We start from the raw sequence: 18,803 nt of genomic DNA, 5'->3' as shown, positions 1-18,803 counted from the left end.
GGAAATGTGTATTTTCAAAACTTAAATTGTATCCATCTATCTATCTATCTATCTATCTATCTATCTATCTATCTATCCATCTGTCTATCCATCTGTCTACAGTATCTATCCATCTATTAGGGGTGTAACGGTTCACAAACATTTCGGTTCGGTACGTACCTCAGTTTTTAGGTCACGGTTCGGTTCTGTACGTTTTCGGTACAGCAGAAAAAATTATCACAAAACATAACATATTTATTTTTAATTATTATTAAACTGTGAATAATGCATTCACTCAAATAAATGAAAAATATAATAAAATAAACATTAAGGTGCAGCATTTCGATGAACTGAAATAATCTGTATTTTAACTTTACTGTACTAGTACTCACAAAACATAAACTATTAGTTTTGGGTTTTTAATTATTATTAAACTGTGAATATTCACTCAAATAAATATAAAATATAATAAAATAAACATTAAGGTCCAGCTTTTCGATGAACTGAAATAATCTGTATTTGAACTGTACTGTACTAGTACATAAGCAGCCAGTTTGACATTATGACTTGCTTGTCATTGTATTTTCATGTTTTTTTAAAGAAAAATGTACTTGTCCACATTGCTTGCCGAAAGGGCAGTTCTCATTCATAACACTCCGTTCGATGTCTCACTATGGGATGCGCCTCATCGCGGAGAAAACAGAAGCATCAATCTCATTACGCCAATCCTGATTGGCTGGTGATCTTGACGTCAGCGTCAGGGAATTCACCCCCTATAAGTAGCTTGCGTCATTCAAACACCTCTTCTCGCTTCAGAGCACATCTCTATAGTAGCCGGACAAGCTTAACGGTCCACAGACTGAACCCAAATATAACCATTTCGGTCGACGGGCGCTCGCCGGCTACTCCTTCTGCTTTGCAGGAAGACGGTAATACTAACGCCAGTTAGTATTGAAATCGACCTCGCCTTCTCTTCCCCGGAAAGTAAGGTAGGTCTGATTTTTTTTTTCAAGCTAGCAACACACCTGTTGCTAGCTCGCTCCCTCACTATCGACACCACGGTAGCGAGGAAGCTTTTTCTTTTCTCTTCCCCACAGAGGAGGAAAGGATTAAAGGAGCATACTGTCACACCAGTCAGTATTCTCCGGGAATAAAAGACCCACACCGTCCTTTTCTCCGGATTAAGGACAGGGTGGTAACACCTTTTTCTCCCAACTTACCTGTTGAGAGCGGGTCCTCTCCACGAACAAGATGGACGCCTCTCTCGCTCACACCAGAGGAGTCAGGGACTCGGTGGCTCGACTCTGCGGCTGCGGGTTGAAGATCTCGGGCACAGACACACACCAGGTCTGCTCGTCCTGCCTCAAGCTGGAACACGCCCGAGGCGCTATCGACAACCCCGGCTCGTGCGGACATTGTGTCCGCTTCACTGTGAAGAGCCTCCGCCGACGGCTAGCACGCCAAGCTAGCCTGTCGGAGCAGGACCCCCCCATGTCCAATGACCTGCCGGCCGGCAGTCAAGACGCGGGGGCGTCCACCGCAGAGAGTGAACCCCTCTCCGTGTCGGTCTGGGGCTCATTATCTGCGATGGCTGCAGAACCGGGACCCGGTGGCGGCAAGACACGCGGGAACGGGACCCCACGCTTTACCGAGCTGGGGCTCCCGGTTAGACCTCACCATGGTCTCACCCGCGGAGGATGTCCTTGAGCTGGACTACGATGAGGACGAAGAGGACGCCTCGGTGTTCCTCCTGTCCGAGTCGGATGAACATGAAGAGGACATCTTCATGTCATCGGCTGAGGCTGCAAAGCCTGGAGCGAGCGCTGCTCTCCCGGGCGATAGCACACCAGCTTCGCCCGGTCTGAGCATGGACCTGCAGGCCGTGTGTAAACGCGCCGCGGCCAGACTCGACATCCCGTGGCCTGAAATGGCCAAGGAGACCTCCAGGTCCCGCTACGAAAGGAAACATTTTCCCCAAGCAGCGCGGACGAAGAGGCAACTCCTTCCGGTCTTCCCGGAGATGTTGGATGAGGTGTCGGTCTGGTGGAGAGACCGGCCCTTCAGCAACAAGGTCCCAATCCAGGGTGCCTCCTCCCTAGACTGTGACGGAATGGAGAAGCTCGGCCTGCTCCGCATACCGCCCATGGAACTGCTGGTAGCGGCCCACCTCCTACTAAGGATGGGCCCGTCACCAAGCAGGAACCCCACGCTGCCAGCAAAGTCGGACCGATTTCAGTCAACAATGACTGAACGGTCCTACAAAGCCGCAGCATTGTCCGCCAGGGCCCTGAATGTGTCCTCGCTGCTAACCGCTTACCAAGCGGAGCTCTGCGAGGACCTGTCGGGTAACCCGGGGGCAGCCACTCTGGACGAGATGGCAGCGGTCACGGACATTTGTCTCCGTGTCCAACGCTGCGCCGTCCAGGCTACGGGCAAGACAATGGGGATCATGGTGGTGCAGGAAAGAGCGAGATGGCTCAACCTCACCAACCTCCCAGACCGGGAAAAGGAGGATGTGCTGGATATGCCCATCGTTCCCGAGGGAATTTTCGGCTCCGCTCTCGCCTCCATGCAAAGGAGGTGTGAGTCGAAAAAGAAGGAGGACGAGGCACTCCACCTCTGCCTCCCTCGAAGGGTCCAGCCGCTGCCTTCGCAGCAGCAGTCCTTCGCAGCAGCAGTCCTTCGCAGCAGCAGTCCTTCGCAGCAGCAGTCCTTCGCAGCAGCAGTCCTTCGCCCAAGCTGCCTCGAACCCTGCTTGGTTTAAAATACCGAAGATGCAGAGGTCGCAGCCCGCCCCGAGTCCCCAGCCCAGGCTGGAGACGAAGGCGAGCTGGCCAAGAAATTCTCCGGTTCCGGCTGCAGCTCAGGCGCAGCCAACCCAGAATTTCGGCCAGCAGTCGAGGAAGAAGAAGCGAGCGGCGTGACAGCCCGTCCTTCTCCCCTCTGTGACAGAGCTGGAAGTCCACGGTTCCCCAGCTCTAAATGTGTTCCCGCCGCCTCGAGAGATGCCTCAACACCATCCTCAAGTCCGCACAAACACATGTCACACATTTGTAAATTGTTCTGTCATAAAACATTTGGCGCTGACGCATCCAGGCTTCAGGCCGAGGGCGCAGCTCAAAAAAATGAAAAGAAAAACAATAAAACCAATAAACAGCCCTTCAACTGTTCCCCTTCTGAGAGCAGCTACGGCATCTCTCAAAAGGCGGATTACAGGCGGGTCTGTGAAGGCACCACCGCCACGCGCATGCGCAGTGCCGGCTGGGGCTTTAAAGGCACCACCGTCCCGCGCATGCGCAGTGCCGGCTGGGGTTGTGAAGGCACCACCGTCATGCGCATGCGCAGTGTCGGTGGGGATTGTCGAAAAGGGGCACCACAGTGCTCAGACACTAGAGGGCCCCATAACACAACAAATAGAGACTCAGAGGGGAAGAGACGTGACATCTCCACTGGCTCTAAGGAGCATGCAGTGGAAGATGCTCACATCATCTGCTTGGGTTTTCAAGACAGTAACACGGGGCTACAGACTCCAATTCGCTGTCACCCCCCCTCGCTTCTCGGGCATTCTGCATTCGCAGGCCCGAGGAGAGTCAGCCCATATTCTGGAGAGAGAGATTCTCTCACTCCTAGAAAAGAGGGCTATATCTATTGTACCCGCCGAGCAGAGTCAGGGCGACTTCTATTCCAAGTACTTCCTCGTTCCCAAACGGGGAGGGAACGGAATTCGGCCAATACTTGATTTGAGGGTTCTGAACAAATATCTAAAAAGATATAAGTTCAGAATGCTCACTCACACATCTCTGCTGCGGCTCGTGCGACAAGACGACTGGTTTACATCAGTCGACCTGAAAGATGCGTATTTTCACATCCCAGTATATTACCCACACAGGAAATATCTGAGATTCGCATTTCAGGGGATCTGTTATGAATACAGAGTACTCCCCTTCGGTCTGTCTCTCAGTCCAAGGGTGTTTGTACGATGTACGGAAGCCCCGTTAAGACAACAGGGTATTCGCCTGGCGACCTACCTGGACGACTGGCTGCTTCTCGCACAGTCGGAGCAGGAGGCTGTTACGCAGACAAATGTCCTCGTAAAGCACCTGCTCAACCTGGGTTTCATAATAAACACAGAGAACAGCATGTTGTGCCCCGCACAGACTATACTCTTCCTGGGTTTACGCCTGAACTCGGTGCCCTTTACAGCCCGCCTGTCAGCGGAAAGAGTGAAAGCTTTCAGGGCTTGTCTCGCTCTTTTCCAGCTGCGCAAACATGTTCTCTTCAGATCATGCCTGCGATTGCTGGGGCTCATGGCGTCGGCCATCCTGGTCGTACGACTGGGACGCTTACACATGAGGGAGTTTCAGCGCTGGGTGGCCGCTCTAAAACTAAAGAGTGATGGTTACTGTGAAATGCGTAATGGCACTGCGCCACTGGCTGCACCCGACTTTTCTAGTACGGGGTGTGCCTATGGGTGCTGCCCTTTCACGGAAAGTGGTCACCACGGACGCATGTCTGACAGGTTGGGGAGGTATTTACGAAGGTCGCCCGGTGAGGGGTCTTTGGAGCAGAGACCTCCAGCGGGCGCACATAAATTACCTGGAGTTTTTAGCGGTATTTCTCACCCTAAAACGCTTTCTGCCTTTCCTCAGGGGACATCACGTCTTCGTGAGGACAGACAATACGACCACAATATCGTATATTAACCGCCAAGTGGGTTTGCGTTCTCTCCAGTTACACACACTGGCGCACAAACTGATCCTATGGAGCGGTAGACGTCTCCTCTCTCTGAGAGCGACGCACGTACCGGGATTGATGAACCTCGGGGCAGATCTGCTGTCCAGAGGTGCACCACTTTATGCAGACTGGACTCTACATCCAAGGATTGTGAGCCAGCTGTGGGTGCGTTACGGCAGAGCCGCGGTGGATCTGTTCGCATCGAAAGACAACGCTCAGTGTCGGCTGTTCTTTTCGATGCGCGATCTAAATGCACCGTTAGGCGTGGATGCACTCGCGCACGATTGGCCCCCGGGCCTTCTGTACGCGTTCCCACCCCTGGCTCTGATACCCCCAACTCTGGCCAGAGTGAGAGAGCAACGCCACACACTTATCCTGATAGCTCCGCACTGGCCAGCTATGTACTGGCTAGCGGAGATATATCAGCTGCTGTGCGGGCAGCCATGGCAGCTCCCAATACGCAGGGACACACTGTCCCAAGCGGGGGGGGGCGATCTTTCACCCACACCCAGAGCGCTTGGCTCTATGGGCCTGGCCCGTGAGTGGTACAATCTGAATACAGTGTGACATGAAGCTGACCCTGGCAGCTGCCAAGCGAGCCAGTGGCACTCATGCACTATCTGTACAGTCTTCATGCACTCAGTTCGCCCCAGGGCAAACAGAGTGTGGTTGAAGCCCAACCCTGCCTTTATCTTAAGGCGGTTGGTTCAGGTACCACATTTGACATTGAGGCATCCTCCCCGCCACTGTATTCCTCCGGGGAACAGCGGCCGGATTTGCCTTGTCTAGCCCGTGCTTTACGCACGTACAGGGACAGATCAAGGGTGCTTCGCCATAATGACCAACTCCTTGTGTCCTGGGCTAACCCTTATAAGGGCAAGCCTGTTACTAAGCAACGGCTCTCCCACTGGTTTGTGGAAGCAATTGCTTTGGGGCCCATACGAGTCAGAGTTCGCAGGCACCCTCGGGTCCGCGAGCTCTTTCGACTCAGGGTCTGGCTGCATCCTGGGCTCTGTCCAGGATGTCTCCCATCCAAGACATTGGTGCAGCGGCGAGCTGGTCCTCGCCGCTCACTTTTGTCCGCCTCTTAACAGTCTGGACGTTCTGCTCCCAGTGTGACTCAAGCAGTGCTGGGCACCTGGTTGAGTCAGAGCTCTACCTGTTAAGTTCTGGTTGGTTTGGTGATTTTCGAGATAAGCTCGTCTGATAATACGGGAGCTACAATTTCCCATAGTGAGCCATCGAACGGAGTGTTATGAATGAGAACTATAGGTTACTTACGTAACCCCAGTACTCAGAGTAACATGAAGTGAGATGTCTCACCAGACGGCCCTCCTTGCTATGGTGAACCGAGAAGAGGTGCTTATTTTGAATGACGCATGCGTCGTGGCGCAAGCTACTTATAGGGGGTGAATTCCCTGACGCTGACGTCAAGATCACCAGCCAATCAGGATTGGCGTAATGAGATTGATGCTTGTGTTTGCTCCGCGATGAGGCGCATCCCATAGTGAGACATCTCACTTCATGTTACTCTGAGAACTGGGGTTACGTAAGTAATCTATAGATCTGCTGGCACTAGCAATGTCTCCTGCTGTGGAGAACACCCTCTCACTAGGGACAGAGGTAGCAGATACAGCCAGGTAGCGCTTTGCTAACATGGCAACATAAGGATATTTGGCGTTTTTAATAGCTTTGGCTCGATCTGAAGTTTTTGCGAGTGGTGGAGGCTAAATGCTAGTGGGAGTTGGGTTTGCACTTCAGTCTTTTGGTACCGGTGATATTCACGTTCGGGTGATGCCTTTTCAAATGAGTGTGCAAGTTTGATGTATTGCCAGCCGCGTAACCAATTTTAGTTGAACAATGCCGACAAACAGCTTTGGTTCGGTCCACCTGTCTTTGTCCGTCATCCTTGTACGTAACTGCGAAACCAAAATGTTCCCAAACCGGAGACTTCAATGATGCTGGAGGATTTTCGAGCTCAACTTTATCTGCGTTCGCCATTTCGACAGTTCCTCAATTTACTGACTACATTTGAACGCATCCCTCTGACCAGCTCGTCCAATGAAATGACTTGCTCGCTCTATGACGCGTTGAACACAATGGGAGCAAATTACTCTGAATGCTGCGACGCAGCACCTGAGATTACTTCCAAGAAGTTGTTCACGTTCTCAATTTTTTACGTTTAACGTTATATTCGTTCGGTACACTTCGGTACACATGTGTACCGAACCGAAGGGCCCGTACCGAATAATTTCTGGTACCCGTGTACCGTTACACCCCTACCATCTATCCATCCATCTGTCTATCCATCTGTCCATCTATCTATCTATCTATCTATCCATCTCTGTCTATCCATCTATATATCTATCTATCCATCTATCTATCTATCCATCCATCTATCTGTTTATACATACATCTCTTCTATTGCTTTTTTCCCCTTGCTTTTCATTCTTCACCCTTTTCTCTCTCCTCCTAAATGACATGTCTCAATGTATTTTTCTGCATTTCTCTCACCAGCCCACTACAGTGTCCTGCCTTGGTAATCAAAGGTCTGGGCTTCTGCTGAATCGACCCTTATGACCCGCTCAGTCCTTTTAATCACTCTGCCGATTACACTAGATTACAACATCAGCAGCCTGTATATCTCTGTGTGTGTGTGTGTGTGTGTGTGTGTGTGTGTGTGTGTGTGTGTGTGTGTGTGTGTGTGTGTGTGTGTGTGTGTGTGTGTGTGTGTGTGTGTGTGTGTGTGTGTGTGTGTGTGTGTGTGTGTGTGTGTGTGTGTGTGTGTGTGTGTGTGTGTGTGTGTGTGTGTGTGTGTGTGTGTGTGTGTGTGTGTGTGTGTGTGTGTGTGTGTGTGTGTGTGTGTGTGTGTGTGTGTGTGTGTGTGTGTGTGTGTGTGTGTGTGTGTGTGTGTGTGTGTGTGTGTGTGTGTGTACATTATGATAGAGAGAGAGCGAGAGGAGGCTTGAGAAAGAGAGAGATGCCATGTGCCTGTGTTCATGCGTAATCTTCTTCACAGCAAATGGGGGGACAGAAAGCCTTTGACATCATGCAGAGCAACAGTCATGTGGCCTGATGTAGACAGCCAATCAGCAGACACCATGCACCAGCCAATGAGTGACAGCCAAAACACTTAGGAAGGTAGCATCATCATAACGCAACATCCTCACACTCCAACCATGCACAGACAATCTAATCTAATCTAATCTGTGTGTAGTGAATAGGAGTTCTTGAGGAGGTAAAGAGGGAAAGAGAGGGGGGGGGGGTGAGGGATGAGGTAGAGGTTCCTCCTTATTAAATATTTTTAAAACACACTCCAATCCATAGGTGTGTGTAAAGGCTTATTGTTTCAGTAACATAAACATAATATGTATGCTCCATGCATGCTAATTCAGATGATTAAATGAAATCTGAATTGTTAATAGTTTATTCTTTATGGGTAGCTGTATCAAATATGCTGGAGCAGCGACATGCAGTGCAGCCTTGAAAGCTGAAACACACTATTTCAAGGATAGCCAATATTTAGCTAGACATCCGTTTCACTCATTTTATTTTATTTATTCCTATACACCTGGTTAAGAATGTAAGTCTTCTCAAGCAAGGCGGCAGCAAACGATAAATGATCTGAGCCTGTTTTAAAGGGTGAACCTGTACCTCCTTCACAAAAGGGTGGGGGGGGGGTATTAGAGGTGTTGTGGATGAAGGTGAGGGTGTAGGACAAGGTGTGTTTATACCAGAGTAGGGGTAGGGCCAGTTTCTTTAGGACTGGTCACTGTGTTGGCTTTGTTGTTGACCTGCAGGGGGCAGTGTAGAGGGGATATGACACATACACACTTTTCAGACACACATTTGTGCATACACACTTTAACACACACACTCTGGCTATAGTTCACTCCAAAGAGATCATCCCAACTCATGTGTCCCATAGATGTGATGTTACCGAGTCTAACATTGTAACCAAGCGAGACATCTTAATCAAATCTGTGTTTTGTATAAAGAACACTTAGCAGGAGGGTAGTTGTGTTGAGTAAAGCTCGTTTAAACTAGACTGTTCTGAAAAAAAGTATTCAAAGGGAAACTGCTTGCGTTTCTAAGGTGCTAGACTTATGAGAATACAAGCAGACTGTAAAACTTGGAGAGATAAGAAGACAATTGTTTACATCTATTTTTTAATAAACCATGCTGTCCGATAAGGTAGCAACCTACAGGTAATAAAACATGTATTCAATTGCCACATAAACTGTGCCAATAGATTAAACTATTATTTATAAATAAGTAAATATTTACTTGTCAAATCATTAATTGAAGGAAAAAGGAGATTAAGCTAAAAATATAACAACCATTGCCCCCTGCATGCAGTGACTCTCCCTGAATGGTAATATTATTTTGTGCACAGTGCATAGTTATTATCTGGAAGGCCCCTCAGACACTGAACAGATTGAGCAAACAAATGCATTTAACAATGCATTTTGTTCACTGAGCAAAGCAACCCACCTTTACTGCATCTGCCTTCTTGTTGAGCAAACTTTTGGCTGCTGCAGAAGGAAAGAAATAGACAAAACGTCAGCAGGAGAGTTCCCAAACAGAAGCCTGAGGCTACACTAACATGCAGCAAGCATGTCAGTCAACTGTGCTTATCTTCAAACTCCAGGTGCAAAATCCAACTGCAAGATCCATAATGCAATGCAACAGATGCTCAAATAACATCTTCATTTATGCAAGTCGGCCTTCCTACTACAGTACATACTAATTCACATGAAGGGCTGAAGGATGGGTGTGTATTTAGGATGTGATGATAGGGGTAATAAACCCATCTCCAACAGACCCACACAGCATTTTAAGTATACATTTGCGCTCATACACATGCACTTAACCACTAGCACCCACACATATAATCCCACAACTATTCTCTGTTTGATTTACCAAGGCATAAAGAAACCCCAAACACCAGATTGCATTAAAAAAAAACATGCTGTAACCTTTGTCAAAATGTCATTCTTATCTCATATTGGAACGTTTGCAAGAATGAGCTCCAAATTATTCTTTTGAATACCAAACACTTTACCTCATGCATGAGTGATTTGATAGTAAAAGAGTAAGTAAGGCCTTAACACCAAAACTATTTAGTTTTGCCCACACCCACATATTTCCCTGTCATTCTAAGAAATCTTACCTCAAATGGAAACCACAATCCAAACAAAATAAGGAAAACAAATTGAAAAAAGGAAAAAGAATGATGAATAAAAGACACAAATGCACTAATGCATTTTACTGTAGAATGAAGAAAGAAAGCAGGCTATTGAGAGCCAGAGAAAATAGACATAGGTCAAACGAAATGCATGCAAAACGGTATGATAGAGCGCAAAACCGGGATAAAGTGAAATAGCAACAGTTAGAGAGATAAAGAGAGGTGGCTTTATTTACCAACAGCACCTATGTGCCAAAATAATAATTGTTCAACAAGAAAAAACAGACTGAAGGCATAAACAAATAGGTTTTAAAGAATCTATTCTATATTATAGTTCAATAATGCCACATCACATATCTTTTACCAAATGTGTAGTGAATCTGACTTTATTTTCTTAAAAGACTAAAAGATTGTTTTTGTGATGACGATAACCAAACTAAAACCAAGAGAAAATGCTGAGAAGTATTTCAAGCCTCCTGTTTCTATAACATAAATGTCTTTAGTTTATAGGATATATAACCAGGTATTGAATACCAGGCTCAGAGAGACATACCTGAGAAGTTTCTTGTGACCAGCAAGGTGGTCAATATGGCTCCCTGCAGTCATAGAATATTTGGAAGAAAAAAAGGGGGGGAAAGGAATAGACAGAAATAGGGAGATTGATTCCAAGCTCACAGCAAGAAAGAGGAGCACAGCAAAAGGTCAACTTGAAGGTTTTAGAGAAGAAGCCATATTATAGTCAAGTTACCCAGTAAAGTCTTGAGTATGGAAGACAGAGACAGAGACAGAGAGAGAGAGAGACAGAGAGAGAGAGACAGAGAGAGAGAGACAGAGACAGAGACAGAGACAGAGAGAGAGAGAGAGAGAGAGAGAGAGAGAGAGAGAGAGAGAGAGAGAGAGAGAGAGAGAGAGAGAGAGAGAGAGAGAGAGAGAGAGGGGGGGATTGAGACATGTCTGGATGTATTCTATATAAATAGAAACATGAAGGACTGCCAGAACACTCACCTTGAGTTTCCTCCTGGCGTTGAATTTCTTCAGGCACTCCACAGTCTCCTGCCTGTGCATCATGGAAGCTACGGTGGACCGTTGCTGCAGGAAGAAGATGAGAGGATTTGAGGATTAAGGGAGAATGGAAACAATAGATGGCAGGATTGTAGGCATTTGCATGATTGGGCAATGGGATTTTGCTTGTTTGTACAAGTTGGATCATTGATGCTACTGAGGCATCTGACTGTGAAGCAGCTTATTTGTGTGTTCTGCATATCTGTAATTTGTGTGTGTGTGTGCCACATACGCAGATCCAGGGATGTTTGAGGGCCTCTGCGGCAGTGATGCGTTTACTGGGGTTGATGGTTAGCATCTTGTTGATCAGATCTTTGGCGTCAGGAGTGACAGTGTCCCACTCTGGGGATGGGAACTAGTCAAAAAGAAGAAAGTGTAAAACAATGACGTAAAAATTAATAAGGACAAAATATAGCATCATAACTCGTGTATTCACTTTTTATTTGAACATCCTTTAGCTGAATTAATGTCCAACAGCTGAGGAAATCAGTAGGTATACAAATAATGTAATCATTCAAATGAATTATTAAAACCAATACAAAGTTAGTTTTCATTTGTAATGTATATGTATGTGCACTTACATCATAAGCTCCAGCCTTGATTTGCTGGTAAAGGCGGTGCTGGTCCTCATCCCAGAAGGGAGGGTAGCCCACCAGCAGAATGTATAATATCACACCTGAAAGGCAGTGACATGGTAAGAAATACCAACATACTGCAGTACTGTACACAGAACAAAAGCATAGTATTCCCTTATATTTAAAACTTCACACAACATAAAGCTGCAGTGTTGTTGCAGAATGCCATAAAGACTTTAGCTTCAGCATCAACTTCATTCAAACAGCTGCACTGAGAGAATTTGAGTGTTATTTACCACAAGCCCACATGTCCACTGGCTTCCCATATGGGTCTTTCCTCAGTACCTCCGGAGACAAGTAGCCCGGGGTGCCGGCAAAACCTGGAGAAGTGATATGGAGGGGGGAGGAGATGTGGAGTGGTAGGCAGGAGTGGGCAATTCAATGACTGGGCTGTTTCGCAACTAAATGAGTGATTGATTGATTGATCAACTGGCTGTTTGCTTGATTGACCAACTGATCCAGGTTGAGAAATGGATGGATGAATACTCACCAAACCATGCCTGCTGGTCCCCCTGCACCTCGATAGCCAGCCCAAAGTCAGCCAACTTGACCGCCGCCCCCTTCAGCTTACTGGCCAATAGAAGGTTCTCAGGCTGGGGGGGGCGGAGTCAAACAGGTTAGAGGTGAGAGGTCACACGCTCTGGGAACAAGCTGCCCACAGACACAGATCTAAAATCAGATTAGCTAAACCGAATCCTAATACGAATTATTAGGGGTCAATGATGCTAAACTGCTCTTAAATCAGTGTCTGAGGCAACTCCCGTTCTGCCACACAAATGACAGAGAAACAGAAATGTGCACGGGACCAAATCTCTACGTGACAAAGGACATTTTCCACCCTGGAGCTGTGGACTTGTTCCCAAAATCTCATGGATTCTGAGAGAGTGAATTTGTAGCAGACATGATGTGCTCGTCCACAAAAACATCAATCCACTGTTAAAATCCATGAGTGGGAACAAAGTGCACACTGCAGGGAGAAGGATACAGGAGGGAGGTGTGGTGTAACAGGAGACGTGGGTGTAAAATCAAGGGACTCAGTCACATATGGGTAACGAAAAACACACACTGCACACTAGCATTATTTTGCACAATTATAAATATATGCACTCAAACGCTTAAACACACTCTCTAACACACAGACACACACACAAGGGCCCAGGTACAGAAAGGTCTTTGCTGACCTAAGGCCAGTTAGATAGGGTTCTCTAATGAATAATACATTTTCTAACATTTAGAGACTCTACACAGACAGCCTGTGAGGACACAGTTTATGCCAGAAATATTCCTCAACAGAACACTTAGTGACAACTGGACAACATCAACATAATCATTTACATAATTATGAAGAAATCCTCCTGATTATAAAGCACTTGAAAACTTAACATCACCCCAGAAAAGGACAGCTCCTCTTATAAAGTCTGATTTACTCAATGTTTCTTGCGGTATACCTACATATGCACATTTGAAAATATTCGTGAGCTCTCTCTTCCCTTTTCCTTTGACATAAAAAACACTCTTGGGAGGTTAAGAGAATACAAACTATCATTAGAATATTCATGACCTTAAAAAAATCTTTAAAATCTCAACATTATTTTTTATCATAATTATGCAAATGTAGATCATTCCGGAAGTACTGGATTGTGATTGCTCCTATTGCTGTTACCATAGCAATGCACGCAGGGTACTACGACATCACATACACAAACATAAAGTTGCTAGCATGCGCTGTGCAACATCAAGGGTAGTATCAGATGAGGATACTTGTTCTTGACGTTGACAAGACAGGTATTAAGCCCAGAACATATACTCAATAAGACTCTACAATATGAGCCTTAAGCCTTTGCAGTTTGGTATGTCTTAATCTTATTCTACATACCAGAATTGCAGACTATTTTAAAGATGAGGTCAAGGTCAAATCATCTTTATTAATTATTTAAAACGTGTGCTTCATTACAGGAAATATGTAATACTTTGGCAAATAATGATGCCAATATGTTTTCCTACACATCAACATAAATATTGATTTTAATTCATTCAACTAACAGATTGTAAAATTAAGAAAAATGTCTGGACGCTAAGGGTGAGGGGTGTAAAGGGAATCACTTTGCCTTTTAGAAAGTTGCCATCTGTTGTACACAGTCAGGACTGAACATGGCTGCAGCAGAGGCTGCGGTCATACAAACCTTCAGATCTCTGTGGACGATCCCATTAACATGGCAGTGCTGGACACTCTCGAGGATCTGCTGTATGCAGTGGCTGAGTGCCGGAGGGTAATGAACAAGCACAGGATTGTCATGGAACAAATGGAAGGAGAGACGGAAAAGGAAAGGAAGAAAGGCAGAGAAGCGAAGAGGAGCTGAATTAATTGACAGTATTAGAAGAGGAAACATCACTGGCAATACATCATAGTCCCCCTCATAAGGCTACTTATGTGTGATGCTGTTTTCTTGACAGGTTACAGTAAGTCATTTTTCATAAGATTGGATGCATTACATTACATAGACAAACCAAGTCACACCAAGGAAACACAGATACACACACACTCTTCCTTTCCCTTTCTCTCTCTCTCTGGGGAGGAAGTATTTTAACACAAAGCTGGCAATGTAAGATAGGTTATGTATGATTAATACCGCAGGCTATATGTCGTTAATCACCTTTATAAATAACTAGACAAGGCAGCTGTATCGCACCCCAGAGAAGACCATATGTGAAACACACAAATGTAGCATATACACACCCTCACCACCAGTTATAGACAGAGATGTATAATGGCTGCTGTGCTCAGCACTGTGTGTGTGTGTGTGTGTGTGTGTGTGTGTGTGTGTGTGTGTGTGTGTGTGTGTGTGTGTGTGTGTGTGTGTGTGTGTGTGTGTGTGTGTGTGTGTGTGTGTGTGTGTGTGTGTGTGTGTGTGTGTGTGTGTGTGTGTGTGTGTGTGTGTGTGTGTGTGTGTGTGTGTGTGTGTGTGTGGTGTGTGTGTGTGTGTGTGTGTGTGTGTGTGTGTGTGTGTGTGTGTGTGTGTGTGTGTGTGTGTGTGTGTGTGTGTGTGTGTGTGTGTGTGTGTGTGTGTGTGTGTGTGTGTGTTACCTGGCATCAGCCTCACTGTAGTACTCCCTGGCCACGATGTCCTCGAAAAGCTCTCCTCCTGTAACGCTGTGGAGGAACAGGGAAAACAATACAGCACATGTTTCCGTCTCTGTAACAATAACTGCAACAATCGTTCTTTTTTTTTTAAAGGTTTATACTACACAGTTACCTAAATAGCTTACAACACACACAGCTTTAGGCCCATCCACCACATTCACACATCCACATGCAGGAGGAGGTATATAGGTCAGGAGCCTGTTGCTGAGTTCAAACACGGCCTCATTAGAGCAAAGAATAACGCATTACTGAAATAAAACAAGTTGGCGAAAGGTTTAATTGCTGGGCTGTGGAAAATGAAAGAGGTATTGTTAGTTCAAATTAAATATAGTTTACAACCTTGACCTGACAGTTGAGAAAATGACTACTTCTCACTTGACTTATTACCCTAGTCAACATTATTTAACAAGTTTTTGGTCCCAATTACTAGCGTTAAGTCTCTCTCAATACAGCATGATTTTCATTTTGTAAATGATTGTCCCATTTAATGTAAAATAAACGATAATATGCTTTATGGCAGGATACCTTGTAATTGAGAGACCACACGAGTGTCCAAGGGTGTTTTGCTGGTAATATATTATTCAGCAATTGGTTTGTACTTAACATTACTCTCTTGTGTCACTTCTGGTTCCGGACAAACTCTACACTTTGTCAGTAGTCCTTGTAACTGTGTCCTTCTAAAAATGAAGTCTTTTTGTGCAACTTGGTTTACTAAATCAATAGTTTGCTATAACCTAACTAAAAGGACTATACCAAACACAAGGAAAGGATTTAAGAAAAAGATGGTCCAGTCCAATCCATCTTCACTAACATTTCTCTACACAATGTTACAGTGTGTATGTGCACATACACACATATGTGTGTGTGAGAAATAGAGTCTGTAACTTACAGATCAAACACCAGATAGTGGAAACCCTCTTCTGATATGCTTTCATGGAGTCGTACTGTTGAGGAGATCAAAGAAAAATGGGAAAAGAAAACAGACAAAAGAAAAAGCCAGATGAAACCAAAAGCATTCAATACTGCTGCAAAAATACTAGTACCAATACTTATTATTCACATTATCCTTTGTGTTGCGGTTCGTCAGAGTTGGTTAGTTGTCAGGTGTATCAGAAATACAGTGGTAATATGCAAAGAAGCAGTGTGAAGCATGTAAATCATGAAAATGAGTTTGCAAAGCAAAGTATGTTGTAGCCCTACTTAATGTGATGATTCATGTTGTAAGGAACACATTCTCAAAAGGTTTTTTAGCACAGTTCCATCGCTACAATCACGGTGATTAGTTAAAGTACTGGAGAACAACTAAGACTTAAACCAGTCCTATAAACAAACTCAAGCCAAACTAGAGGCTACATTTCCTTATAGTTTATAGTTTATAGTTGGTCTATGAAACTAAATCCCAGAAACAAACCTGTACTCATACACTTAGCTGTGCGCCATTTAAATCAGTGAACTATTTAATGATTATTGCATTACAGTTTTAAATATAAACTGGCATCTGAGGGCTCAACATGGATTAAGAAGGAATATAGGATCAAATCTTTGGCTTTTTTGTAAATCTATTCAAACATTTAATATGAGAAAATACAAATTCTGGATTTGCTTCAGTTGTGACTTGGCAATTGATAAAATGAGGTACTGTTACAATCTCAATATACTATCCTATATCTCTTTCATATAATCTGTTTTTGCGCATTAATATACATATTCATTTTTCCATATTGACGGATATTAACATTGACCCAACAATATACTGTATTGTATCTTTTGCTCAGTCAAAGTCAACAATGCATCATATATTGTCTTTTTTCTACTTTTTTAAGATTTCAAAGGTTCAATCATAGATGTCCTCAAACTTTGTAAAAGCAGAAGTTATCGTGAAAAACCGACTTGAATCGCAGATGTGGCTGATTTAAGAAATCGGAAAAAATGATAGTGAGGAACAGAAAGAACATGACTGGATGAGTATGAAAATAACAAAGGATGAGAGACAGGTTCTGTCGAGGTATAATGAGGAGGAAAGAGTGTAAAGGGTCACTGGTGTATGGTTTTCTGATTATTCAGCTGAGAGCACACAGATAGATCATCATTAAAAAAATATGTGTGTACGGACACACACACACACACACACACACACACACACACACACACACAGATAAACTTGTCTCTCTCATAACTGTGTCTAAAAGATGAATAGCCATAGCAGGATTCACCAGAGGCCAGAACAAAATATGTGTTTTTCGTAAGTATCAGTGTGTGGACTGTGCATATTTTAAGATTGAGGACTCGCAGCTCACCGATGTTGGTGTGCTTTAGTAAACGACAAATCCTCGCCTCTCTCTCCAGCTTTTGATGATCTAAAAGAAAACAGAGGAGACACAAACACAGAGAGAAACAGAGACAAGTTATTTTGAATACTCTTTACTGTTCCCTGCTATGATTGGCTTTGAGAATCATCGAACATGAAGTTGGCTGCAAGTTAGTTTTGACTCAGTGGAGGACAGCGCAGTGTTGTCAGTGTGTGTTTGTGTAAGTGATATTCACACCTCAGCATGTACTGTACGTGTCGGTTGGCCGTGTGACAGCCCTGTTCTTTTTTAGAACTGAAATGCTTGATAAAAATAATGTGACCTGAGTGCTTGATTCTGTTCGACAAACAGGCATATTACAGTCGACAACAAACAGAGTGAGCAGCCACAGTGCATTCATTTTGACCCAGTGTCAGGCTTAATATGAGCTCCAGCTTGCAGGTTCCTTTAGCTGATCAAAATAAACATGCAATGATACAAACATTTATTAAATAAACAGTGTCTGAGGCCAAACTCAAATCTAAATGTAATGATCATTCGGATACTTTTTCTTGCTCTTAACATTTATTTGTTCACTTACAGCAGACTTGGTTTACTGGAGTGACAGTTGTTAACATTAACATTTTAAATGGGTTTCAGTTTACTTCCTGTCGCACTGAATGTGAAGGTCAGTAGTACAGGCAGGAAGTAGTCATTGACTCAAGCTGTTGCCTGGCATGTCATTCCTTGGAAAGTTCTATATTGAAAGGGTCGCCTGGTATGGTTGCATATCAATGGGTTGCTAAATTACATTATTACATGGTTTAGTTGAATACTCGATTCTGATTGGTCAATTTAGAACACGTGACACGTTGTTAATACCGAACAGACAGACCGCTGTCAAGGACTTATTGACCGTTGTTAAGGACGCTCACATCTTCAGAAAGAGGTCCGGTCGATTTAACTGTATACAGTTGGGCCGAAAAGCAAACTGCATGCAGTTTGCTTTTCGAACTGGGACATGAAAAACAGCGGAGAAGTAACGGGGCAGAAACCCTCCTTTTTACGCAGCGGTCCAGACATAGACATCAAACGGCGACACATATTCAGTTGCCAGTTACTTTGGCATTAGGGCAGGGATATCTAGATACTTTCCAAGGTTTGACACCATGAATTGTGCTACTTTTAAAGCAAGGAGCGATGTTTTCAAATCTGTAATCAAAAAGCTCCTCAAAAACGCAAGCAGGTCCTACCGTTGGCTTTTCAAACTGTTACATTTGAAAAACAGTTAGAGCGTCTCTTGTCAGCAAGCAAACTGTCTGATTGTCTTTAGTTTTCCGCTGTCGTGTGATAGCAACATGGAGGATTTTAACATTCATTTTAATATATTTGGAGAGCACAGTAATTTGGAGGAATGGTTAGTGGCTGATGATACGGTGGCCCTGAAGTGCAAGACACCACAGCATTTCACAAAACACTACAGCATTTCAGAAAACACCACAGCATTTCACAAAACACCACAGCATTTCACAAAATGCCACAGCATTTCAGAAAACGCCACAGCATTTCACATTGGACGGAAAGGGTATTCCTTAGGGAGAACACTTCTTGTTTGTGATTGGACAGAGCCAGCCAGAGAAGCACTGCTGTGATTGGTTGTTTTTGCTGCCAGTCAAGAAATGACGCTTTGTGATTGGTCAACACCCGACAGCGTTTTCTGAAATGCTGTGGTGTTTTGTGAAATGCTGTGGTGTTTTCTGAAATGCTGCGGCGTT

General features: G+C 44.7%; 1 protein-coding gene across 3 annotated transcripts in view; it reads right to left on the bottom strand.

Moving 5' to 3' along the window:
• Positions 1 to 18,803, bottom strand: part of camk2d2 (calcium/calmodulin-dependent protein kinase (CaM kinase) II delta 2) — a 52,768-nt gene that overhangs the window by 6,351 nt on the left and 27,614 nt on the right. For 2 of the 3 annotated variants that reach the window (XM_034081075.1, XM_034081082.1), the window contains exons 3-14: positions 17,038 to 17,097; positions 15,630 to 15,684; positions 14,684 to 14,749; positions 13,782 to 13,854; positions 12,089 to 12,191; positions 11,835 to 11,918; positions 11,545 to 11,639; positions 11,196 to 11,318; positions 10,907 to 10,990; positions 10,455 to 10,497; positions 9,208 to 9,248; positions 8,448 to 8,507 (exon numbers count right to left, since the gene is read on the bottom strand). In XM_034081075.1, the coding sequence (XP_033936966.1) occupies positions 8,448 to 8,507; positions 9,208 to 9,248; positions 10,455 to 10,497; positions 10,907 to 10,990; positions 11,196 to 11,318; positions 11,545 to 11,639; positions 11,835 to 11,918; positions 12,089 to 12,191; positions 13,782 to 13,854; positions 14,684 to 14,749; positions 15,630 to 15,684; positions 17,038 to 17,097 (887 nt within the window). The remainder of the gene's footprint in view (positions 1 to 8,447; positions 8,508 to 9,207; positions 9,249 to 10,454; positions 10,498 to 10,906; positions 10,991 to 11,195; positions 11,319 to 11,544; positions 11,640 to 11,834; positions 11,919 to 12,088; positions 12,192 to 13,781; positions 13,855 to 14,683; positions 14,750 to 15,629; positions 15,685 to 17,037; positions 17,098 to 18,803) is intronic. The other variant, XM_034081091.1, reaches the window with a different exon arrangement.

This window comes from Pseudochaenichthys georgianus, chromosome 1 (assembly GCF_902827115.2).
Source record: "Pseudochaenichthys georgianus chromosome 1, fPseGeo1.2, whole genome shotgun sequence".
NCBI lineage: Eukaryota > Metazoa > Chordata > Actinopteri > Perciformes > Channichthyidae > Pseudochaenichthys > Pseudochaenichthys georgianus.
The sequence above is the reverse complement of the archived record's forward strand: the minus strand, read 5'-3'. Positions and strand labels throughout refer to the sequence as shown.